A 27,023-nucleotide genomic window follows, 5' to 3' on the forward strand; every position below is an offset into this window, starting at 1 on the left:
GGAAGACATGGCTTGGCAGTTCGGGCTGGACTGTTCCCATGAGGCACAGGGTCAAGACTGATTTGCATATGGCCATGTCTAAACTGGGGTGGTGTAGTGGGCAAAAGAACGATGGATTTAACCCAGATCTCTTGACTGGGGGAGAATGTCTGCATTGTCAGCATTGCGTCCATCATTTGTTTGTTGTAACGCTTTTCGCCCTAAGTGGGATGGGTATTCCCAGACGTGGGACCCGTGCTCACTACGCCACTGGAGTCAAGCTATCCTGGCTGATGACGGCTGATAGCCAGAAACCGGTCCTAGGATGCTTGATTCCGGTCCAGGGAAGACATGGCTTGGCAGTTCGGGCTGGACTGTTCCCATGAGGCACAGGGTCAAGACTGATTTGCATATGGCCATGTCTAAACTGGGGTGGTGTAGTGGGCAAAAGAACGATGGATTTAACCCAGATCTCTTGACTGGGGGAGAATGTCTGCATTGTCAGCATTCCGTCCATCATTTGTTTGTTGTAACGCTTTTCGCCCTAAGTGGGATGGGTATTCCCAGACGTGGGACCCGTGCTCACTACGCCACTGGAGTCAAGCTATCCTGGCTGATGATGGCTGATAGCCAGAAACCGGTCCTAAGATGCTTGATTCCGGTCCAGGGAAGACATGGATTGGCAGTTTGGGCTGGACTGTTCCCATGAGGCACAGGGTCAAGACTGATTTGCATATGGCCATGTCTAAACTGGGGTGGTGTAGTGGGCAAAAGAACGATGGATTTAACCCAGATCTCTTGACTGGGGGAGAATGTCTGCATTGTCAGCATTCCGTCCATCATTTGTTTGTTGTAACGCTTTTCGCCCTAAGTGGGATGGGTATTCCCAGACGTGGGACCCGTGCTCACTACGCCACTGGAGTCAAGCTATCCTGGCTGATGACGGCTGATAGCCAGAAACCGGTCCTAGGATGCTTGATTCCGGTCCAGGGAAGACATGGCTTGGCAGTTCGGGCTGGACTGTTCCCATGAGGCACAGGGTCAAGACTGATTTGCATATGGCCATGTCTAAACTGGGGTGGTGTAGTGGGCAAAAGAACGATGGATTTAACCCAGATCTCTTGACTGGGGGAGAATGTCTGCATTGTCAGCATTCCGTCCATCATTTGTTTGTTGTAACGCTTTTCGCCCTAAGTGGGATGGGTATTCCCAGACGTGGGACCCGTGCTCACTACACCACTGGAGTCAAGCTATCCTGGCTGATGACGGCTGATAGCCAGAAACCGGTCCTAGGATGCTTGATTCCGGTCCAGGGAAGACATGGCTTGGCAGTTCGGGCTGGACTGTTCCCATGAGGCACAGGGTCAAGACTGATTTGCATATGGCCATGTCTAAACTGGGGTGGTGTAGTGGGCAAAAGAACGATGGATTTAACCCAGATCTCTTGACTGGGGGAGAATGTCTGCATTGTCAGCATTGCGTCCATCATTTGTTTGTTGTAACGCTTTTCGCCCTAAGTGGGATGGGTATTCCCAGACGTGGGACCCGTGCTCACTACGCCACTGGAGTCAAGCTATCCTGGCTGATGACGGCTGATAGCCAGAAACCGGCCCTAGGATGCTTGATTCCGGTCCAGGGAAGACATGGCTTGGCAGTTCGGGCTGGACTGTTCCCATGAGGCACAGGGTCAAGACTGATTTGCATATGGCCATGTCTAAACTGGGGTGGTGTAGTGGGCAAAAGAACGATGGATTTAACCCAGATCTCTTGACTGGGGGAGAATGTCTGCATTGTCAGCATTCCGTCCATCATTTGTTTGTTGTAACGCTTTTCGCCCTAAGTGGGATGGGTATTCCCAGACGTGGGACCCGTGCTCACTACGCCACTGGAGTCAAGCTATCCTGGCTGATGACGGCTGATAGCCAGAAACCGGTCCTAGGATGCTTGATTCCGGTCCAGGGAAGACATGGCTTGGCAGTTCGGGCTGGACTGTTCCCATGAGGCACAGGGTCAAGACTGATTTGCATATGGCCATGTCTAAACTGGGGTGGTGTAGTGGGCAAAAGAACGATGGATTTAACCCAGATCTCTTGACTGGGGGAGAATGTCTGCATTGTCAGCATTCCGTCCATCATTTGTTTGGTGTAACGCAGCGCTATGTGTAGCATCGGGGACCAGTTAAGTCAGTTTGCAGTCTGCCAGGTCCCCTAAAAAGCTGAGGGTGTCCGGGGATTCTAGCACCTCTGGGTGAAGGTTCAGGTCACTGATAATATTAAAATTGGCAGTCTGGAGAACTAATACTGAGGTAGTATTCGCCAAGGCTTCTCTAAAAGTTTTGGATGGAGCAGGTGGGCGATAGATAAGGAGGCCAGAGAAAGTAAAGTTTGCACTCAGTGCAATTTTGAAAAGCGCGCTCTCACAGTCTGGAAGGTCATGAGGAATAAAGCTGCAAGAGTGGATTGTTTTATAAACGATCATGATGCCACCCCCTCTCCCTCCTGTTCTATTAAGACTGCATATGGCATATGCTGTGGGGAGAGCAAGTGCCGGAATAGCCACGGAGGCCTCGGAAAGCCAAATTTCCATTAAAAAGAGGAACTCAGGTGATCGGTCCTGGAGGAGGTCGAATACCTCGGCATGGTGTTTGGACAGTGATCGGCAGATGATACTCAGGATAGAGTGTGTCAGAGTCCTGGGGCCTGAGGGTATAGGGTGCCCAGGAGGCTTCAACCTAAGGGTACATTGTCCACAGGGGGTAAAGCAGTCATCTGGGGCCCAACTGTGAGGCCCACAAGCGCCCACTTTTTGTAGGGCAAGTAGTGCTTTGACAGAGTAGGCTAAACTTTGTGCCTTGGGAGGGGCAGAGTCCCTTGCTCCTGGCGACGTCCAGGTGCGGACGGGCGCGGTGGGGCGCAGAAGGGCTTGCCTTAGGCGCGCCTTTGGCGCGCCAGTGGAGCGCCCGCTGCGCGCTTCCGCTGCGCGCTTCCGCTGCGCGTGTCCGCTGCGCGTCCTCACAGCAGCGATCATTGAATGCCACAGGGGCTCAACAGGCTCCACCCGGGCTGCGCACTGATTGGTTGAGAGCCGACCAATCAGCGCACGAGCACTGCCAGAGGCAGGAAGTGACAGCGGCACACGAGAAAAATAAAGAGCAAATTCGAGTGCAGGTAGGCTATGTAAAAACTTTTAAAAGCAGCAGTTTTAGCAATTCTGGGTGCAATCATAAAAACATTTAAAAATTCAGTTCAGACAATCGTTCCCCCAACAATTCCCAAACAGTTCCCCAGCTCAGTCTAGCCACGCGTCCTTGCAGCGGCGATCGTTAAATGCCACGGGGGCTCAACAGGCTCCACCTGGGCTGCGCACTGATTGGCTGGGAGCCAACCAATCAGCGCGCGAGCACTGCCAGAGGCAGGAAGTGACAGCGGCACACAAGAAAAATAAAGAGCAAATTCGAGTGCAGGTAGGCTATGTAAAAACTTTTAAAAGGAGCCGTTTTAGCAATTGTGGGTGCAATCATAAAAACATTTAAAAATTCAGTTCAGACAATCGTTGCCCCAACACTTCCCAAACAGTTCCCCAGCTCAGTCTAGCAGCATGTTCTCGCAGCGGCGATCGTTAAATGCCACGGGGGCTCAACAGGCTCCACCCGGGCTGCGCACTGATTGGCTGAGAGCCAACCAAACAGCGCGCGAGCACTGCCAGAGGCAGGAAGTGACAGCGGCACACAAGAAAAATAAAGAGCAAATTCGAGTGCAGGTAGGCTATGTAAAAACATTTAAAAGGAGCAGTTTTAGCAATTGTGGGTGCAATCATAAAAATATTTTAAAATCTAGTTCAACCAATCGTTCCCCCAATAATTCCCAAACAGTTCCTCAGCTCAGTCTAGCCCTAGAGGTAGTGAAATAACAAATCCAGGGCAACCCACTCAAGTAGACGGAGGAACACAAGTCATCCCCATCAGGTGAGGCTGGATCTCCCCCTTGAGTGTTGCTCCTATGTGGCAATTTTAACTAATGTTCCCCACTTATCTGACAACAGAAATAAATCAACTGGTCAATTGAAAAATAAAGTTTGCCACTGTTTATCATGCAACCCTGATTTCACAAACTCTAGTTTACAAGACATTTTATATGTTAGAAGACTGGGCTGAGTTGTAAACATATACATGGTGATTGTGTTGTGGTCAATTGTAGATTTCCAGACCTTGCTAAAAAACTGATTAAATGTGGTGATAAGTTACATTGGCAAGGCCCTGCCCATGGGATTAGCAATTTGCCCTTGGAAAACTTTTATAGACATTTTATGCATACTCATGCGATCACACCTGTTAGTGGCCGTCTAATTTAGAATAATTTAGAGTCCTATGCAATAGCAAACTGTAATAGGTTTCAGCAACTCTCTGATCTTGATAGTTTAGATTGACTCCAGATAGGCAAAGCTGAATTCGAGGAGATTCCCACTATAGAACTAATACGTTTTTCACAGAGAGCTAGTTCACATTGAGATAACACTCCAATCAGCTCGCAACTAAGGCCATTCTGGCATCAAGTACAGTATGAGCCAGATTTAAATTTAGGAGGAGATTAGATATCAGAAGGCCTTTCAATTCAGGAAATCACAAGCACTGAACAATAACTTAAGGTGATCTCATAGAATGTTACTGGGCTAAGGTCTTAATTGTCTGACTCTAATTGGGACAAGTTAGTGGATGGGTATCCTGTATGCCTGTTTCGGGAAACCTGGGTGACTGAACTGATCTACAGGGTGAGGTACACTAACTTTAGTGTCCAAGCTAGACCATCGCCGGCAGGCCGACCCGCTGGTGGGTTACTTATCTGGCTCAAGACAAGTTTGGCCTGTACATTTTGCAGGCAAAACATTGTTTCGGCTGACATATTCGGTCTTGACCTAATATCCCTAAAAGGGAAGTTAACAATCAAGCTAATTAATCTATAATACCACTTTAGTAATCAGAATATGGAGTCTGCAACATTATTGACTTTAACCAATTTCCTTGAGAATTCAGAAAGGGGCCACTACCTGATTTTTGCGTGAGACCTTAATGTTACATATGAACCAGTGGACTTTCTACAGGATCTTGTCCAAGAGGAAGAGCTAACAAGAGGCATAAACCGCTGAGCCTGTTACCAGGCGAGGTCGACCCCACACACCCCTGCTACTGCCTCACTGGCCTTGTTGCCGGCTGTGCCCTCGTTTTGCTGCCTCGCTTTCATTGTATTGTGCCCTCGTTCTGCTGACTCGCTTGTTTAATCTATTGTGCCCTCGTATTGTTTATTCTGTGGTGCCTTCGTATTACTGCCTCGTTCATCTATTGTGCTGTTTGTGACTCTGCTGTGCCCCCGTTCCCCTTCCTTGCTGACTTGCCTTTTTTCGTTTCTTTTCCACAGGACGGGACGACCCAGCTGCCGCTGAGCCGCCCCCTGCCCTCCTTTCCCGCCGCTGCCTCCCTGCGGCCCCGCCCTTCTCCTGCCCATTCGCCGCCCCGCTCCCGCCACCCAGCTGCTCCTCCCACCCGACTCCTTCTTATGACGCCCTCGCCCACGCGCAGCGGTCACGCGCAGCGGGCGCGACGATTGAGCGCCGAAGGCGCGCCAAAGGCAAGCCCGTCTGCGCCCGTCCGCGCCCGTCCGCGCCTGGACCGCGCCCAGCGCCAGGACCCCTGGCCCCCGCCGCCGATGCAAGACTACACGACAGACCTACGATGCCGCCGCCCTCAACGCACTCAATACCGGCCGGAACCCCCGCCTGCTGCCGGGCCGCCGCGAAACGCATTCACGGACCCTTCACCTGCAGAACTGCAAGTTCACCTGCCTCCGAACCTGCACCGCACCCGCCAAGCCAAGCTCCAGCAGCAACCTCAAGTGCATCCTGCTCAACACCCGCTCCATCCACAGACACGCCGTGGAACTCTCAACACAACATCACCAGACGTCGCCTTCCTCACGGAAACCTGGATGAACGCCTCCTCAGCCCCCGACATCGCCATCGCCATCCCGGACGGGTACAAGATCATCAGGAGGGACCACGTCAACCAGACCGGAGGAGGCATCGCCATCGTCCACAAGAACACCATCCGCATCACGACCGACTCCAACGACACCTTCGCCGCCACAGAGCACCTCCACTTCCAGATTCACACCGACCCAAAGACGACCCTCAGAGGCACCCTCATCTACAGACCCCCGGGACCATGCACACAATTCAGCAAAGACATCACGGACTTCATCAGCCCACACGCCCTCTCCTCCGCCGACTTCATCCTCCTAGGGGACCTCAACTTCCACCTGGAGAACAACAAGGACCGCAACACCGCCGCCCTGCTGGACAACCTCGCCAACCTCGGACTCAAGCAACTGGTCAACACCCCCACCCACTATGCCGGCCACACGCTTGATCCCATCTTCTCATCCAACAAGCATATCACCTTCAGCCACTCCACCGGACTCCACTGGACCGACCACAGCTGCGTCCACTTCAGCTTCAGAAGAACCACAACCCACCACCACGCGCAACAGGTTCCTCACAGAAGCTGGAGCAAGATCACCGCCGACCAGCTCACCACCTCCCTCAGCCAGAACCCACCCGCCAGCACAACGGACCCCAGCAAAGCAGCCCTCAACTTCACCCAGTGGCTAACCGCCTGCGCCGACGACCTCACACCACTGAAGAACCCTCCCAGCAGACCCAGAAGCAAGAAGGCCTCCTGGTTCACCGACAAACTCAAGGACTCCAAGAAGACCTGCCGCACCCTTGAGAAAGCTTGGCTCCTCGACCACACCACCGACAACATGACCGCCCTGAAACACGCCACCCGCAAGCACCACCAGCTCATCCGCACCACCAAGAAGAAATCGCTGAAGGAACGACTGGACAACAACGCCCACGACAGCAAGGAACTCTTCACCATCGTCAAGGAGTTCTCCAACCCCAGCACCGGCAACAACGACATCACTCCCTCACAAGATCTCTGCGACTCTCTCGCCTCGTTCTTCCACCGCAAGATTGCCGACATCCACAACAGTTTCGGCGCACCATCCACGCACCCAACCGTCGAACCAACGCCCCCCACCGCCACCCTCCGCACCTGGACCACGGTGACCAACGAAGACACAGCCCGCACGATGAACACCATCCACTCCGGATCTCCAACTGACCCCTGCCCCCACCACGTCTTCAACAAGGCCGACTCCACCATCGCACCCCTACTCCGAGACGTCATCAACACCTCCTTCGACACCGCCACCTTCCCGGAGAGCTGGAAGCACGCCGAGCTCAGCGCCCTACTGAAGAAACCTACAGCGGACCCCACCGACCTCAAAAACTTCCGCCCCATCTCGCTCCTTCCTTTTCCTGCCAAAGTCATCGAGAAGATCGTCAACAGACAGCTTGCCGCCTTCCTCGAGACGAACGGATCCCTCGACCCCTCACAGTCCAGTTTCAGAGCTAACCACAGCACCGAGACCGTCCTCATCGCAGCCACGACGACATCCGAGCCCTGCTCGACAACGGGGAAACAGCGGCACTCATCCTCCTGGACCTCTCCGCAGCTTTTGACACTGTCTGCCACCGCACCCTAATCCAGCGCCTCAGCAACATCGGCATCCAAGAGAAGGCACTGTAGTGGATCGTCTCGTTCCCCGCCGGAAGAAAACAGAGAGTCCGCCTCTCCCCGTTTCGATCCGAGGCCACCGAAGTCATCTGCGGCGTTCTGCAAGGCTTATCACTCAGCCCCACCCTCTTCAACGTCTACATGAGACCTCTTGCTGCCATCGCATGCCAACACAGCCTCAATATCATCTCCTACGCCGACGGCACCCAGCTGATCCTCTCCCTCACCAGAGACCCCGACACCGCCAGAACCAGCCTACACGAAGAGATGAAAGACGTCGCCGAGTGGATGAAGGACAGCCGCCTGAAACTGAACTCAGACAAGACGGAAGTCCTCATCCTGGGACCATCGCCCTCCGCCTGGGACGACTTCTGGTGGCCCCCAGCCCTGGGCACCGCTCCCAAGCCAACAGACCACGCATGCAACCTGGGCTTCATCCTGGACTCCTCCCTCTCGATGACCAGACAAGTCAACGCCGTCTCCTCATCATGCTTTCACACCCTACAAATGCTTCGCAAGATCTTCCGATGGATCCCAACTGAAACCAGGAAGACGGTCACCCAGGCCCTCGTCACCAGCCGATTGGACTACGGAAACACCCTCTACACCGGAACCACCGCCAAGCTACAGAAAAGACTCCAACGCATCCAGAACGCCTCCGCCCGACTCATGCTGGACATCCCCTGACGCAGCCACATCTCCGGCCACCTGAGGGACCTGCACTGGCTCCCCGTCAACAAGAGGATCACGTTCAGGCTCCTCACCCACGCACACAAGTCTCTTCACGACCTGGGCCCCAAGTACCTCAACGACCGCCTGACCTTCTACATGCCCACCCGCCAGCTACGGTCCACTAGCCTCGCGCTCGCCGCCGTACCACGCATCCGAAGAGCAACCGCCGGAGGCAGATCCTTCTCCTACCTAGCGTCCAAGACATGGAACTCCCTCCCCATCCACCTTCGGCTGACCCAGGACCATCTCGCCTTCAGGTGACAACTCAAGACCTGGCTGTTCGAGCAGCAGCAGACCCCCCCCCCCCCCCCCCCCCCAGCGCCTTGAGACCCTTCCGGGTGAGTAGTGTGCTATACAAGTGTTATGATTGATTGATTGATTGATTTAAAAAAATGGATACCTCCCCTTAAGAGATGCGCAATGGCTGTCCAACAAGTATTGTCCTCCACTTAAACTCATGGAGTCCGTGCTTGCAACAGGCAGACGCCTTCTGACCAAGACGCAACTTTTACATTTAAAAGTTGTGATTACATGAAGTAGGATTGATCATATAATGGTCGATCTAGATTTGTGGCCTAAAGTGCTTGAAATGGCAGTTATAGCCAGACATGATAGTGACAATAATGCACTGGTTATGGGGTTAGTTGATACTCCTTATTTGACAAACTACACTTGTACTTTGGCTTTGCCCATTGTTACTACAAACAATGACAGGCAGATTAAATGTCCCTATGTAGTTTCAGAGGAGAAGTCTCCAGCCGGTTTTTATACCTAAGTAGCCCAAATTCTCCTCACTTTTGGAGATTCTGCCTGTAATGATCTAAGAACTATGATTAGTTTATCCCACCTTCTATGGTCATTAAGAGTTACTGCTGTCAATAGTGTCAAACTGTCTCAGTTAGGCGCAAAGACGCATCCCGGGAAATGTAAACAAGCTAGAACAGAATTAATCACTGCTGTGAAAAATGGAAATAGCAGTGTTATAGTAGAGAAAAGAAGGGCTTATAGTAAAATGCAGTCATAGGCAAAGAAAAGTTGGGAGGAAGAGAATTGGTGTACCCTAGTTGAGGCCTCCAGAATGAAAGATTGTCATTTATTCTGGCATTTACTCACTAAAAGAGCAGTGCACACGGTTAAGGAAGAAGACTATTTTATCCAACCACATGTCTGGAAAGAGTATTTCCTAAAATTATACCCATGGGAAGGAAGGGAGATAGACAATGAGACCACCAAGGATTGGCTACATTATTTAATTGAGACAGAGGTAGGGGAATTTGTTAGTTACACCTGGGAAGAGACCGTGGCTGCAATTTATAGCATGGAAAAAGGCAAGCACAAGGGCTAAAATTGAATACCTGGAGTTCGCAAATGATCTGATCTTAACATATGGGGTTTTTGTTATAATGTATAGGGTATGGTTAGTGCAGCGTTCATGCTTGCAGCAGCCAGTCAGAGGAGGGAATGTATTGTCACAATATTGTGACATACCAATGGTTCGTGGGCAGTTGGAGCTGGAGAGGAGCTGCGGTTCCTGATTGTACAGACACAGGTTTTCATTTGCGAATAAAGTGAAGCATGTTCACCACCTATGTCTCCAGTCATGTGTGGAAGAGGATTACAATATGTTTTTGGTGACAAGGATAGGATCAGTTAGAGGCTTATGAATCAGATCAGCCAGAAGCTTATGAATCTTCACTCAATGCTGTGGCCTGCAGAGAAACCCTGTGTCGCAGATTCCCACCAATGCGGTAGGATTGATCCTGTGTTAAAATGTTGTTTTTACCATGGTTGTGCTGCCTCACGCGAGTGTCTATTATTGCCTGTGGGCGCCCGGTCCCAAATTTAGCTTTCTTTATTATATTCTTTTTAGTGGCCAATTTTCCCAGTATGAGCACTGCTCTACCGGTCCGCGCTGCCTCGAGCATTCCCAGCACGGCATGTACGGTGCAGACATGCCAAGCGGCCTCCTAGCAGCCTGCTTCAGCATGTTGCCTTATACCCCACTTCTAAAGCACTCAAACCAGGATCACGTGACTCTGAAACATGCTTTAGTGAGTCTCCTTACCTTGAGTTGACCGTGCTGCCTTTTCAAGACATGCTTTGGTTCTTGAGTGGTTCTCTGTTGACAACAGCACCATCTAGAGCTTGTATAGGATAGTACATCCTACCATAGACTCTACAAGCTGGAAGTTTAACCTGCAGTGCCATCTCGTAGTCATCTTATCATTGTGTACCTGGGGTTTTTCTTACATGTTATAGTGTTTATCCCTGTGATCTCATTCATTAAGATGTCACCATGAGTATCAGATAGTCGATTGTGATGCCACCTTCATTTTAAATGCTGCAGGGAGATCCACCCATCGATTTGGAAGATTGGCTTGAGTCTTTTGAAGATTAATTGGTAGCTCTTGGAGGCTCACATTTTTGGCCACTCAGAAACAAAGCATTATTGACTGGCACAGAAGGTCAACATGCCTTTAAATATTTGCCACAGGTGTATGAAGAGAATGGTGGCGTGATTGAGGATGTTTACAAAGAAGCAACAGTGCAGCTACAAAAGCGATTTGCCAAGACTGTGAACATTGTTATGCAACATCACAAATTCTTCACACAACCACAGAGGTCCAATGAATCGGTGGATGAATTTTTGACCAGGTTAAGGGAGTTGGTAGCAAAGTACAAATTTGGCCACATGGCAGAGTAGATTATGAGGGATCAACTTATAGTTCAATGTAACAACAAAAAAGTACAGGAGTGACTTTGGGTGCCAATGATCCTACGTTAAAGGATGCCATCAAAATGGCCAAGACTGTAGAGGAATCAGACAAGTGCATGAAGGAGATGCAAAAGATGGATAGTAAAAGTACTGTTGAGGTAGCAGAAGTGCTCAGTGACTCTGATCTTGTGGCTTCAGTAAGGAAAAGAAATGGTGTTCCTGGTACAACACTTGGAAAGGGTGAGGTGTTAGAACCACCAACTCTTCATAAGCGCAACGTAAAAGGACAGTGCGGTTTTGTTACAGATGCACATAAATTTTCATTTGGGAGACTCAAAGTATTGTTATGCGGTTGGCAAGGAGTGCTCTGCCTGTGGGAATAAGGGCCACTTTGCATGCGTCTACAAGGCAACCAACAGGAAGATTGCTTTGATAGAAGAAGCGGAGGACATCATGGAACACAGAGTTCTGATAATTGACTCTAATGAGGAAGATGTCAAGGATGTGGATTCCAAGAGAAGAACATGTCCCAGAGCATATTTCCAAGTGGATAGGGAAAAAATGTTCTTTATGGTTGACTTTGGATCCCCCACACCATCATACCCAAACTTTTGTTTGATTCAGTATGGCCTGGAAGGATGTTGTGTTCCACTGATTTGGTGTTGAAAGGTTACCAGGGGGCCAGCATTGGGGTGATGGGTTATGTGAGTACCAGGATTGACCTCATGGACTGCCATAATCAGAGAAACTTACATGGCTAGTGAGGGTCCACCGATTTTGGGCAGGTCATACCAATGTTATTTGAATATTGTGGTTAATCCCAGGGCTGTTGATCAAATCATTATTGTTGATGATAGAGACACGAATGCATTGTTGGAATCATTTTAACTTGTTTCCCAGAACAAGTTGGGTTTCGCTAAGGACTTTTGTCATAGAATAATTTTGAGACAAGATGCTATTCCTATAAGGCATGTAGCCAGGAAACAATTCCTGTGGCAATAAGGGTGGAGGTCAAGAAGCTTATTGAACAAATGATCCTAGATGAGGTTATCGAACAGGTGGATGCTACACATTTTGATTCAGACTGACTTCATAGTTTGAATCACAATGTTGTCATGGACCAGTTTCTCCTGCTAAATATTACTAAGTTAATTTTGCTTTGGTTGGTGGAAGGTACTTTGCTAAATTGGGCATTAAAATGCCTACCATCAGGTAAGCTTGTTCCCAGAATCTAAGCATTTTACTGCATTCATCAACTCAGAGGAGGTTTACCAGTTTAAGAGAATGTTGTTTGGCTTGTCGTCAGCAGCAAGTGTTTTTCAGAGACTTATTTCCAAGGTGATACCAGAGGTCAGAAATGTTGTCTTATTTCAAGATTACATTTTGATTTTTGTAGAGAGTACCGCGACTCATAATAACATACTGCATGAGGTGTTGTGTCAGTTGTTGGAAGCAGGTATTACGCTGTGTTAAGAAAAGTGTACTTTTTTGGTGCAAGAGGTTGAATATTTGAGGAATCTCAATTTTGGGGAGGGAGTGAGACCCAAAATGAATCTTGTGAGTGCCATAGTGAATGCTGAGGCTCCTGATGATAAAGAAAAGCTGGGTTCCTTCAATCTAAGTTTTTGAGAGACTTTGCAGCGAAATCTGAAGTATTGAGGGAGTTGTTGAGGTAAGGGAAAATGTTCAGAAAGGAGCTTTTGAGGACATCAAGTGTGATCTTTTGAATGTTGACTTATTGGTTTTGTTTCAATGTGATTTGAAAACTGTGCTAACGATGGATGCTAGTGCTGTGGGCACCAGAGCTGTTCTCACCCAGTTACATGGTAAGGTGGAAAGGACTGTAGCCTTTGCATCCCGCTTATTGACAGAAGTTGAGAGGAATTATTCTGTCATTGAGCTGGAGGCATTGGCAGCCACAGGGGCAACCAATTACTTTTGCAATTTCATTTGAGAAATTAATATTGTTCTCAGGATAGATCACAAACCTTTGCTAAAAGCACTGGGACCAAATGGGACCTAGAATTGTTCAGGACTTCTAGCTAGTTTGGTGGCTAAAATGAAAGATTGTGACTATACCACTGAGTTTCTTCACTGTTGGAAGAATAGAGTTGCAGACTGCCTGTTGAGGTTGCCATATAAAGCTACTGCTGAAAGTGACCTGGACACAGAGGAGGTTTTTTGGCATGTGGTGGAGGCTGTGCGGGGTCAATGTCAATGGAAGAGTGGACAAGAGCAATGAGGGAGGATAAGGAGCTTAAGTCTGTTATGAGAATGATAAAGGGAGGAGTTAGAAGGAGAAGTACGTATTCTGATGCCATAAAACTGTATCATAAAGTGGTTGAGAAGTTGTCAATGAATAAGGACAAACTCATTGCGAGAGGTTTGTACCTCCATGGGCAGTCTGGAATAAACTTGTGCGTTTGGTACATGAAGGTCATATGGGACACACCATTATGCTGAAGAGATAGACGGAAAATTTCTGGTGGCTCAAGATGAACAGGGAGGTTAAGCAATGGGTAGAGTGGTGTATGGAATGTAAAAAGTCAGAGGAGAGGTTGAAAGTTGGAATGGCAGTTAAGGGGGTTCAACAACAGATGTCAGAAGCAGATTGTGTGTGGGAAATGATTAGCCTAGATTTTATTGGGCCATTTGAATTTTTGCCAGAACAGGAGAGATTTGCCTCTGTACTAGTTGATGCCAAATCAAGGTGGTTCGAAGTTGTGTTTATGAGGAATGTTAACACAAAGTCCACCGTTGCCATGCTAGAAGAAATCTTTAGAAGAGAAGGTATACCGTCTAAACTAGTCACCTACAACGGCACTAAGCTCACTTCCTGTGAGATTTCTGGAAGGGATTGGTGTGAAACACCTTTGCACTTCATTATACAACCCTCAAGGAAACGGTCAGGTGGAAAGGGTGAACCATCTGATCAAAGGGACCATGGAATTAAGTAGCAAGGCAGGGTTGTGTGTCTAAAAGGCAGTAAAGGACATGTTGTGGGCATATCGCACCACTCCCAATTTTCCCACTGGGAAAACCCTTTTTGAGATGATGAGGGGTAGAAAACTGGGGACCAAGTTGGTCCCTTCATGGTTGCAGGAAGAATGTAGAGAGAAGGAGTAAAAAGTGTAAATGGAGGTCAGCGGGTAGGCATGATTGGTGTGGGCGACTGGGTGAAGTTTAAACCAGGCGGTGTGAGACCAGGCTTGTCAAAGTTTAGGGGTCCCTATAGAGTGATGGTTGTTGGATGAAGTTGGGTAAAGTTAGACAATGGTCAGACGTGGAATCTGAGAAGGATATCCCAGTTCCAGAAAGAAGGTAAAGGTCACCTAGTGAGAGACAATAGGGCTGGGTCTTGTTCAGGGTAGATGGTGATGGATGATGGTAGCTTTCAAGTGGGTACAGAAAGTGTGAGTGAGAAGGAGACAGACAGAGAAGCTCTGGTTGCCAGGTTTGACCAAGATACAAGAAATAATCAGGTGAAGGTTGGGAGGTGTCGCAAGCCATCCGTGCTGATTGGAGGACTCCGTTTGTGGATAGTTGGGCCTCCTTGGTGGCTAGGCACCTATCTCATTTGCATTGTGTAGCATTCTTGTGTTTCTTTCTCTTTTGTATCGTATAGCACCCTTTTGTTTTGTTTCTCTCTAGGTGGTAGCTCCTCATGTGTTGGTGGTGTGTGGGAAAAGAAGGGCTTGCACCCCTTATTGGTTTGTGTCATTTCCTTGTGGAAAAGGGATGTCTAAATTTATTGTTTGTTAAAATGTTGAAGGAAAGGGATGTGTTATAATGTATAGTGTAGGTTTGTTGCGGTGCTCGTGCTGGCAGCATCCTATAAGAGGAAGGAATATATTGATGTCAAGATATTGTGACATACAGATGGTTCGAGGGCAGATAGAGCTGGAGAGGAGCTGCGGTGTCTGGCTGTATGGACACAAGTTTCCATCTACGCATAAAGTGAAGCAGGTTCACCACCCATGTCTCCAGTCGAATGTGGAAGATGATTACAACAGTTTTATACTCCATTCAGTCTTTAAAGCTATTGTTCATGGGGGGACATCACAGGGACATGGCAGGGTGTCAAAACGATCCCAATATTCAAGAAAGGGGACAAAGGATCCTTCTATAAAAGGCCAATTAGCCTTATAGACAACACACAGAAAGATTTTTGTAAATTGATCTTGACTCATCTACACACCTGGATTGAGGAAAATAACATATTCTCTCATCTGTTAGCAGGTGGTTTTAGGGCTCCCAGAAGCACTCTGGATCAGGCTATCTGATACCTATCGCTTAATTGGAAGAAAGTTACCATCAGGAAGGACACCTTTATGTTGTTTTTGTGGATCTTAAATCTGCCTTTGACTCCATCAGTCTACCTAAACTATGGGTCACTCTGAGGGATCTCGGGTTGCCCAGTAGTTTGCTACAACTTATAGTGGCTCTGCACCAAGATTACTATGTACACGTCTGGTGGATCAAAGGTGGTGACCTTACTAGAAATATAAGTGTTTCAAAAGGAGTTTGCCAAGGCAGTGTTTTGGCCCCAACACTGTTGACTTTAAATATGGTTGGGCTAATCCATGCATTGTTTGATTGTGGGGGTGATCCTCCCAAATTTGTGGGTAGATTAATCCCCTCTCTCCTCTTTGCTGATGATACGCTGCTAATTTAGAAAACTCCTGCTCTCTCCCCCAGCAGCTCCGCTGTTGTGCCGCTGCCGCTGACCCCGCCTCGCCTCTGCTCGTGGGTGTTTGAGGCCCTCTATATTTTTCTATGTCTGTGCCCGTTTGTGCTGTCCTTTAGTTGCCTTTTTCCTCTTTTCTCCTCTTTTTGCCTTTTTACCGTTCTCCTGTTCCATGGCCGGTTCTTCCCACCGCTACTGCCCCTGCAGCTTCTCTCCCCTGCTGGTTCCCACTCCCACCTCCCAGATGCACCTCCCTCCCCCTTCCCTATCTAATTGTGGCCACTGTTGGGGTGCGTGGATTTGCAGGGGGTGCCATTAAAGAGGGAAGGGGGAGGGAGGTGCACCTGGGAGACATGAGTGGGAACTGGCAGGGGGAGGGGTCACAGGGGCAGCAGCGGTGGGAAGAATCGGCCAGAGAGGACAGGAACTGGAAAGCGGGAAACAGGCAAAAAGAGGAGAAAAGAGGAAAAAGGCACAACAACCAGGCACAACAGCTAACACCAACGAGGACAGCACAAAACGGGCTCAGACAAAAAGACAGACAGAGTGCATCGAACACCCATGAGCAAAGGTGAGGCATGGTCAGCGGCGCGGCACAACAGCAGAGCTGCTGGGGGAGAGAGCAGGTCTCTGACCAGGAGGTCAGAGGTCTTGCTCACACACCCACGCACAGCACTCTTGCAGCCTTCGGAGACCATTCTTCCGGGTTGTCGGTGATGCAGCCAGACATATAGGTAGAGGTGCATTATACGCTTGCGTAAAATGCTATCTTGAGCAGGGGAAGGCAGCACAATAGGCATCCTGTCACAGGGAGGTGTGACCACCTCCCAGACAGAATTTAGTGTATTGGGGTGGCTGGGTGCACACTTGGTGTCTCTCTGCATAGTCCTGATCAAACCAGTCCTGGTGGCCATTGGCTCCTGCTCTGGCACAAAACTGTACAAAGGACAGGGGAGTACCCTTAAGTATCACAGGAGAGGGTTGGACAGATTCAGGAGACTCTCCCAGTGGAGGGTCACCTGAATCTGTCCAACCCTCTCCCAGGGTACTTAAGGGCTTACCTGGCTGTAGGACCCTAGATTTAATGTGGACAAGGTTCTGAACCAGAAACCACTGATCTTCGACCATCTGGACACTCTGGATTTTTCTGGAATTTGACTAGGCCCAACTTCGTCTCCCTCTCTGTCCAAAGCATTGTCTGTGCCCGTGCACCATACAGGCTCTGTGCAGGACCTGTGGAGCATCAAGGACAATTGAAGTTATCTCCCTTGGGGTGAAGGAGTCACTCCCCTGCATTCGCAGTTACCGCAATGCAACTGACTGGTCTGCTGATCCTGAGCTCCTGTAGATTCCGAAGGCTCCCACAACACAGGAGGTGGGTTCCTATGTTCCTTGAGGTTTAGCTGCCCTCCCACCAAGTTTGAGGTCAGTATCCCTCATGGGGATCACATAACTGGAACCCCTGTGTACTGCATACTTTTGCAAGTGCATATGCTTATTGACATTCTCCAACTAAGTGCATTGGCTATCAATAGCCCCTACTTATGTGCACAATTCATACAAAGGACTTTGGCCTCTACGCATGCTGTGCTCTGTAAGCTGTTACTTTGGGAAACTGATAGAGGTCCCCATGCGACTCCTGTGCCTCCGGCCTGTGGGTCCTCTTGAGGGTCAACACTGATTTTCTTGGGTTCCCTGGTTGTTCCATGCTTGCCCTGACTTCCCTTGCTGTGGTGAGTCCTCTGGTCCTTATTGTGTCAGATCATACCTTTCTTTGACCTTCTTTGTGGGTTGCCGCTGCCAAGGCTTGTTGGTGCTCCCGCCGGACACCGACCCCTCAGCATTCGACACCCTTCGTGGGACAGCTCATATCCAGCTCCAGGTGGTCCTCAATGTCTCCTGGTCCCTGCTGCGGCAGAGTTAAGGTCTCCATCAATGCACACATAATCGGTGGGCATTCATCTACCGAGCCCCCTGGTCACTCCTGAGTGACCTAGACTCTGTCTTCTCTGCTTTCAGGTACTCTTCGGCAAGAAATCACCTTTGGATTCCAACTGACACTTTTCTTTTTTCCCGCAGTGGCATTTCCTTAAAGTCCCTTCTGTCAAAGACAAGATCCCTTTGGGATCCTTCTTAAGCATACAGGTACACAAAACTGTCACACATGCCCTATTCAGATCACCAACACTCATAAGAAACCAAAAAGATAATATAAAAATGATACTATATTTTATTATATGTGATCCTGATAGGATTCAAAATGTACGAAGTTAAAAAAGGGAATTTGTTTTAAAAAAACAACAACATTGCAGCCAAATTTACAGATAATATCGTCAACACCAGCTGACAAACTTCATCGAAGAAACTGCCATACTCAACTCCTCCCAATCTGGATTTCGCAGTAACCACATCACTGAGACCGCCCTCCTCGCTGCCTCAGATGACATCTGCACACTCCTCAACCAAGGCCACATCACGGCCCTCATACTTCTAGACCTCTCCGCAGCCTTCAACACCGTCTGCCGCCGCACTCTCACCACCAGACTTCTTGACGCCTGCATACACAGAACCGCCCTCGATTGGCTCTGCTCCTTCCTCGCTGGCAGAACCCAAAGGATCAGACTCAAGCCTTTCCTCTCCGAACCCACAGATCAACTGCGGAGTACTCCTAGGATCATCGCTTAGTTCCACGGTCTTCAACATATACATGGCCCTCCTCGCCGCCATCGCCAGACAGAATGGACTCAGCATAGTATCCTACGCCAACAACACCCAGTTCCTCCTCTCCCTCATGAAGGACCCCCAAAACTCCAGACTCCAAGAAGGAATGAAAGACGTCACAGCGTGGATGAGTAGCAGCAGTCTGAAACTCAACTCAGAGAAGACAGAAGTCCTCTTCCCTAGACCCACTCCCTCAGCTTGGAGCAACTCTTGGTGGCCCACCACCCTGGGCAACCCCTACAGACCATGCCTGGAACCACGGTATCATACTCGACTCCTCCCTCACCATGACCTGACAGATCAATACCATCACCGCCACCTGCTACAACACCCTTCGCATCCTCCGCAAGACCTTCAAGTGGATCCCCCCCTGAAGTCAGAAAGATCATAACCAACACACTCATAACTAGCAGATTGGACTATGGAAATACCTTGTATGCTGGAATCAACAAATCCCTGCTACACAAACTCCAGACCATCCAATACACCACAGACAGACTCATCCCTGGCACCCTTCAACATGAGTACATCACCCAACACCTACGAGACCTCCACTGGCTCCCTGTCAAGAAGAGTAACCTTCAAGCTACTCATCCACGCCTACAAATCCCTCTTGAATACCGGACCCAAACAGCTCAACTAAAGAGTCTCCTTCAATGTACCCAAAAGAAACCTCCACTCCGCCAACCTCACCCTAGCAGAAACCCTGCGCATCTGCAGAACCAGAGCGGGTGGTAAAGCCTTCCCCTACATAGCAGCCGAAGCCTGGAACGAGCTCCCAGTCAACTTTAGATTCTACCCTACTCTGCACACCTTCAGGAAGAGCCTCAAGACCTGGCTTTTCGTCTGACCTGAATCTGCACCCCCCCAGCGCCTTGAGACCCTCGCAGGTGAGTAGCACGCTTTAAACCCCCTGATTGATTGATTGATTGATTGATTGATTGATTGATTGAATGGGTATGCATAATGTTTTAAATATGTTTGTAACAGCATGCAATTATTTTGGCCTTCAGATTATTTGCTCAAGGACTACATTTATGGCTTTTATCCCTCATAGATCTTTGAAAGGGAAGCTGAGGATGGGCTCAAATATCTTGGGGCAGTTCAAGGTCTTTGATTATCTGGGGGTTAGATTAACTAGTAATCTGACATGGTCTGCCCAGATACGAAAGAGCAATCTTGCACCTCAGCACATAGATATGCAGTTGTGAAGAAACTCAACCGATCTGTTTTCCATCCCATTTCACCTGCAATTGAAATTTATCAGGCAAGAGGGTTGGGCACTGCTCTGTATGACGCTGAGATGTGGGGTATGGACTGGACAAAAAGCTCAGAGATGGTGGAATTCGTTTTATAAGATTACTAATAAATCTTCCAATAAATACGCCACTGGTGCAATTTCGGTTAGATCTTGGGTTAAAGAGTATCATACATATTGCTGCACTGAAGGTTTTAGTGTTCTGGGTAAGATTATGGACCAGAAAAACTCAGATTCCAGTTAAGGTAGCAGTAGCTAAAGCATAAATCCTTAATGAAGCAGCTGGGCGAGGTCAGGCAGTGGTTGATTAGACTGGGGTTGGGGGATTTATGGCAGGATCGCAAAGCCATGTAGAAAGAAGTGTTACCCCTTTTAAAAGCAAGATTTTGGAATCATATTCAGGTCTCTTGTTTTAGTCTGTAGCAGCTGGCACTATAACTGATAGGTTTTTAGATTTTAAAACGTCTTTCTTGTTTGAAATTATAATGAATGAAATTAAACCTTCACGTGCATGTGCACTATATTTACAATTGGTGTTTGGGATTTTGCCTTTGAATCTCAGCAAAAGTAAATGGAAGCATGCTACTGTAACCCCATTGTGCCCTGCTGTAGCCTTAGCTCTGAATCTGTAGATCACTTCATGTTCATTTGCCCTTGTCATGCACACATCAGAAAAAATAGATAATCCCGGCATGCTGACTTTTGTCATTCACACGACCAGCAGAAGCTCTACAAGTGTTTAGATCCGACACTACTAACTGGATAGTGTTTACTTTAACAAGATACTTGCTATATGCCTGGCGTATTTGGATTAAGATTTTATTCACTACTAAGTAGTATGGCTATGATATGAGTGCTCCCTGGACTGGTTCTTTTCAATCAGAAATGATAATATAAACCAGGCTCAATACAACTGGAAGATCTAGGCCAAGGGTCCACAAGCCAATCTGCCCCCAGGATTTATTGAGGTCACTTTTCTAGATATATTTGTATTAATAATTATGATATGTTTTTATAATAGGCTTATTTTTATAATTATTATGTTTTATGATGTCTATTTTACATTTTTCTCTAATATATTTTTATGGAAGTTTGTAGTGTATATTTTTATCTGAATTGATCGAATAAAGCTACTACTACTACAGGTATTGAATCAAAATCATCAAGATCATGTTAGGGTACCGCTCATGAATTTTAGTGTGTTTTTTTATAGCATTTATTATCGGTTTTATGTGTTTTGTCAAGGGATAACTAGAAAAAGACCCCCCACAGGTTCGCTACTGTTGGAATACCTTTATGAATGTCTATATCATGAATATTACAGTTTGAAATGGTGATAATAGACTAAGGATGGGACAGATTTGAGATCCAGTTGTTTTCCAGTAAATAATCAGGAGGATGAATTATCTTGAAATCTATTACTTATGTTTATAGTGAATTGTATGTCTGTACACACAGTTTACTATTTTATGACTTATTTTGAGAAACTGTTGATATTAATACTTTATTATTTAACATTCACTAAATTGATAATTATAGTTTTTTCCTCTTTCTGCTATTGCTCTTTTAACCCCTTGCATGCCCGCCCCTTTCCCCGCCCAGTGCCGCGCCTTGCATTAGCGGGCGGAGTTCATGACGAGCTGGACTCGTCATGGGCACAGCGCCACCGCAGCCCATGACGAGTCCAGCTCGTCATGGGCACTGAAGGGGTTAAATAAAGTAAAGGAATGTATCCATACAATCAATTCAGGGAAAACATTGTTTTTGTAAACATAGATCTACAATGAAGGCAATTACAACAAGTCTTTCCCTGAGTTCCCCACAAAGATATATTTTGTAACTGTTTGCACCTCAAAATAGGAGGTTCTTTCTGAAAATGTATTTGGAGAAGCTCTATTATGTAACATGGAAGGAGCCAACAGGAGACAATTAATGATTTCACTAGTTCAGGACTATGGTGAATGATATACATTATTTGTGTTTATTTGCCTAGTTTTACTTTTAGCATGGGGAAATATACTCAAGAAATAGGGAAGATCAAAGTCAGTGTTTTTGTATTCAATAAATGCAGTGTTTCTTTATTGTTAAGATGTTTTAAATGTTTTCCTCATGTTGTATCATGTTCATAGTGTGTTAATTTGTACTGTCCACTTAAAAATGAATGAATGTATGTTTTTTTTTATTTTTGGGGGGGCAAACTTCAATATTAAAAATGTATCATTATTTATTATCATCTTCTATGTTATTGTCTAGAATCTTGGAAACAGTACACAAATAAATACTAGTTTATCTCAATTTATAGACACTCTTCTGGGTACTAGGAATAGACTACTTGGTGAGCTGCTTGTGTGGAAAAAATAAAATGCCTTACGTCTTAGAAGAATGTTACGATATGTGATTATCAGTGGTTCTACTATACATTCTGTTTCTCCACAGAAAAAGCTCAAGAAGAGATAGACCGTGTAATTGGTTGCAATACTAGTCCAACGTTTGAACACAAGGCTAGGATGCCATACATGCAAGCTCTCATTCATGAAATCCAGAGGTACTGTGATGTAATTCCCCTGTCCATCACTCACTTGCTGACGCAAGACACAGATTTTGAAGGATACAAGTTCCCAAAGGTACTTGATATGTTCAGTTTGTTTGTAGTATGAATGAGAGAAAATTGTTGTTTTCAAATCACTATCTCCGAAAATCTATAAATGAACCAGCATGTAAACACGAATGTTTAACTACTTTTATAGATTGTGACAACTACAATGAACCTTTCTCACAGTGACATTTTTGGAATCCCTCATTACAACCTGACTGAAATATGGGGAAATAGACTCAGGACCCAGAGATTCGATTCAGGCCAGAATGACCACTCCCAATGCAGGGAATCACTAGTTAAATCCCCCAGATTGGGGAATAGCCTGTTGTACCCTGGCCTGTTGCCAGAATATGTTACGGAGGACTTGGTCCTCAGTAATCATCCTACATAAAAGATGGGCACTGCATGCATTTTCTCCCAGATATCTGTATGGTAAGTAGGAGAGTATGCATGGGTTTAAAGCACTTAATGCTTTTCATTGTTTTTTCATTATTGGTGTCCTTCTGTTTAAAGGAATTAGTGGATTTTTAAAATGTAAAACCTAGGATGTATCGAAGCACACTCAATCAACTTTCTGCAACCCAAATTTAAATCTCATCTACATGATGGGTTTTGAAGAAGCGGTTTGTGAAGTTGCAGAGTCAGATGATATGCAACGTTATGTATTTTCTCAATGTTTTAAGCTTTGTAAAATGGTAAACTTGTAAAGTTTTTATTGTTAACCCCTTCAGAGCGGAGCGGATTACCGCGCTGTGCTGAAGGTTCTATTACGCGGGTGGGGCCATGACGGAGCGGTTCCGTCATACGCACAGCGCAACCGACGCGCATAACAGAACCGCTCCGTCACTCACATCGATGTGGTTAAACATACCTTTTGCTGGGAGCCCTGCTTCCCACACAACGTACTCCAAGTGAAGTACTGGGTATTTTAGACCCAGCGGTGCAGGGGCACGCACCCTATGACTTCTGGGTTCACCCTGTTCCAGACCTACAGAAACACAGAGTCTTCTGGGTGAAGTCAAAGATTCGTTTATTGGCTGCAGACCAATGACAGGTATCCTAGAAGTACAACAGCGTGTATGTTCTCAGGAGACTGCTGAAAATCATAGGAACGGGCTTCATCTTAAATACGCTTTTCCTTGCCTCAAGCATACATTCCTAGGTTTTATGATACGGCAATATACAAGTGTACATTACAAAGAAAAGGCAGAGTCATGATGACCATCCCACATTCCAGTTCGGCCAGCCCACAATGATTTACACAGTAAGGTTCAGATCCCACATCGTATGTCAATAGACCCCCCAATAAACATGAGCATCTCCTGTTTTGGGAAACAAGTCATAAAGCAGGAACAAGCAGGTGTGGAAGAGATTAGCCGGAGGATTGCGTAGGATGAAAGGGTTTTATGACGGGTCAAGCCCTGATGCTAATCACAGGTGGACGGAGGAAGGGGAGCTCGTGAGACCGGTTTGACCTGGGGCAGCAGAGCCAGCTGCCCAGGTCACAGAGAAGTCAGAGGGAAAGCCCATGTACTGTGAGGCCCGTATTTACTCCATTATAGCCTATGTGAGGGCAATGACAAGATGGCCACTGCTTCCAAAATGGAACCCACGTAGTTGAAGCAGAATAACGTGTACACAGTGCATTCATAGCTAGAACGGTATATAAAGCACTCGTACATGCCGCATTTACCATTTGCGGTTTGTTAATACCAAGATAGACAGGGGTAGGGCCCTGTCCCCTACGCGTCCCGAATATTAAAGTACGACAGACCCTCCTTTTGCCCTTACATAGGCAATCATTATACTCATCTTAATCCGAGTCTAGGTCAATGTCCGCAAAGTCATGGAGATGTTGCTGTAGCATCATCCTATTACTTAGTTCGTCCCTCGATACAGGTTTCCTTACACATAAGGTAGCACAGAGACCACATATCGCAGGAGCACACTGTATGCACAGACAGAACAGGAAAAGAATGGCTAAGATCATTCCAATGACCATCAGAACTTTCCAACCCCAGGCAGATATCAATTCCCAGAACCACCCCACCAGTGACCAATCTCCCTTATCCACGTGTATGGATTCAGATATTTTATGGAGTTTGGAGATGGCTTGATACACTGTTGGAGCATTATCTGGTATGAAAATGCAGCAACTGGATTGGATGACCTTGCATACCCCACCGCGGTCTGCAAGAATAACGTCTAGAACCATGCGGTTCTGCAGAGTCATAAGGTGATCCGCTTGGAGCTCAGCTGTCAGATTACTAAGGGCACCAGCCGTTACATTGACAGTGGATTCAACCACACGTGTCAGTTGTCTCAGGTTCCTACTATTGACCATAGGTCCCCAAAACGGCAGGAAACCCAAGAAGAAGTCTCCCGCTTCCTGACCGGCAGTATCCTCCTTACTAATCACACCTCTCACAACTCTGGTCTTGTGATAGTCAGAGGCAGCAGTAAATGTCGGCGGTAGCAAGTTCGCATTATAACATGTGCCCGAGAAATCAGGGGGCAGCCATGTATATGCTCGGTCATGACAGATGAAATATGTGCCCTTAGCAGCCAAAAACGCAGGGGAAAACTGTGATGGGAAGGTGTACGTTTCAGTACAGTCACTTCTTCCCAGTTGAGCTCTAGGATTCTGACCATTACCCTGTAAGCAGAACCGACCCATGTGGGGTACGACCCAGATTGGAGATGAGATTTTTCGCTGTCTTTCACCCAGACTAATACTATACCCCGTCGCGTTCCATCCTACATAAGGTCTCAACTCTTCTTTGGGAATGGATGAGTATGCATCGATATCCCTACTCATATCGGCAACTCCTTTCATCAAAGCCTTATTATTGGTGATAGGTCTGATGGAACGCGGTTGGCGAGGGGAGTACGTATCTAGAGCATAGAGAAACATGGTTTGGAATGCCCATGACGATCCATTGTAACTATACGGCAGCACCAGGTAGGGAATACCCTTGTTAATGGTATGGGGCATTAACCCACATACCCAGCAATTGGTCGTATTCATTACCAATTGGTGCTGGTGCAAGAGCTGGATAAACGAGTTATTTACAAACTCTGATCGTCTGGTCTGTTCGTGCTCAGGCAAAGGGTGAAAAGAGTGAGAGGAGGCAGTAGAAAGAGGTATAGGCTGTTCAGTGGGTGCAATGGGCTTTTGAGCGGAGAAAAACACAAATCCTACAATAAACATTATGATACTACACAGTGTAAAAAGGCACAAAAAGACAAAACATTTACTTTTTACAATTCTACACATCCTTGCGTTAGAGTTCATTTCCTCAATCGGTCTCTCCATCTTAAAAAACTCCATCCTCTACTCGGGCCGCTCGCGGCGGATGAGTTTCTTCTGCTGAGGGGCACGCCTGTCAGTCCAGGGAAACGCCCTAGACCAACCAGAACCGTTGACCTAGCGTCTTCGGCCTGTACCCCAAAGTCTTGGCACCGCGACCCTGCGGCAGAACCCGGATGGTGGTTCGAAAAACAAAAATCAAGAAAGTCCTTCAGATGGGAGAGCAAAAATGTCAAAAAGGAAATAGTGAGGTAATCTTTATTTGTCCATGGGCCTAGGTCTCAAATTATAACGGAGACGGCCAGGTGCTGTTTGGTCTTGAAACAAAAGTTCAGGCTCAGTGGTGTCCAGTCGACTTGATGGTGGCACAGCTTCCTGCAGAATATTGTCACTCTCTTGGTCTGAAACTGTGTCTCTTAAGCGTGCGTCACTGAATGGTACAAAACGAGGTACAATGTCTGTCTCTGAGTCGGCGATACCCTCCTTGACCCACTGGTCATATGGCAGAGGCAAGGGGACTACTTTACAGTGGGTACCATGAATCCAGTGTTTCTTCCCTTTCACTCGCACTGCTGATCTTGTCGAAAGAAGAACAAGATGAGGGCCGATCCAGCGAGGCTCGTCGTTGCTCTTGCGCTGGAAGTTTCGGACTAGCACCCACGTACCAGGGTTGATAGGGTGTCCAGGAGGTTCAGAGGCTTGGGGAAGAGTATCATGTACCTGTTGGTGCAAAACACGCAGTTTAACAGTCAAATCATACAGGTAATCGAGCAGTACTGGGTGCTCTATCTCACTGAACTTCATGGGCCTCGGTACACCCCATACATTGGCCGGGCGGCCAAAGACAACCTCGTAAGGGCTAAGCCCCACTCGTGAGTGTATGGTCATTCTGGTGGACAGGAGTGCTAGAGGCAGAGCGTCAGGCCATTTAAGACCGGTGCTCGCCTGGATTTTGGTCAGCTTGAGCTTTAAGGCTCCATTGTAGCGTTCTACTAATCCAGCTGATTGGGGGTGATTTGCAGTATGGAACTTCTGCTTTATCCCTAGCCCTTCACATACATTCTTCATCACTTTACCCACAAACTCACTTCCGTTATCACACCACACCATTCTTGGCATCCCAAACCTATGGAAAAACTCTTTCACAAGGGCTTTGGCTGTGGATAGGGCAGTGTTATCTTTCAGAGGATAAGCCTCTATCCATTTTGAGAAAGCACAAACAACCACCAGTACATATTTCAGGTTGTTGCATCTTTCCATGTGAATAAAGTCCAGCTGCAAAACTTCAAATGGACATGATGGGGGTGCAAAGTGACCAGCTGGAGTTGGGGTTCCCCTACCAGGGTTGTACTTCAAGCATACTATGCAATTCTTGACCACATTCTCTGCAC

General features: G+C 47.4%; 1 protein-coding gene across 5 annotated transcripts in view; it reads left to right on the forward strand.

Moving 5' to 3' along the window:
* The window catches only part of LOC146798109 (cytochrome P450 2F3-like), a 767,041-nt gene that overhangs the window by 653,005 nt on the left and 87,013 nt on the right, over nt 1–27,023 (forward strand). For all 5 annotated transcript variants that reach the window (XM_085625324.1, XM_085625321.1, XM_085625322.1 and 2 more), the window contains one exon: nt 22,163–22,350. In XM_085625324.1, the coding sequence (XP_085481450.1) occupies nt 22,163–22,350 (188 nt within the window). The remainder of the gene's footprint in view (nt 1–22,162; nt 22,351–27,023) is intronic.

This window comes from Triturus cristatus, chromosome 9 (assembly GCF_964204655.1).
Source record: "Triturus cristatus chromosome 9, aTriCri1.1, whole genome shotgun sequence".
Taxonomy (NCBI): domain Eukaryota; kingdom Metazoa; phylum Chordata; class Amphibia; order Caudata; family Salamandridae; genus Triturus; species Triturus cristatus.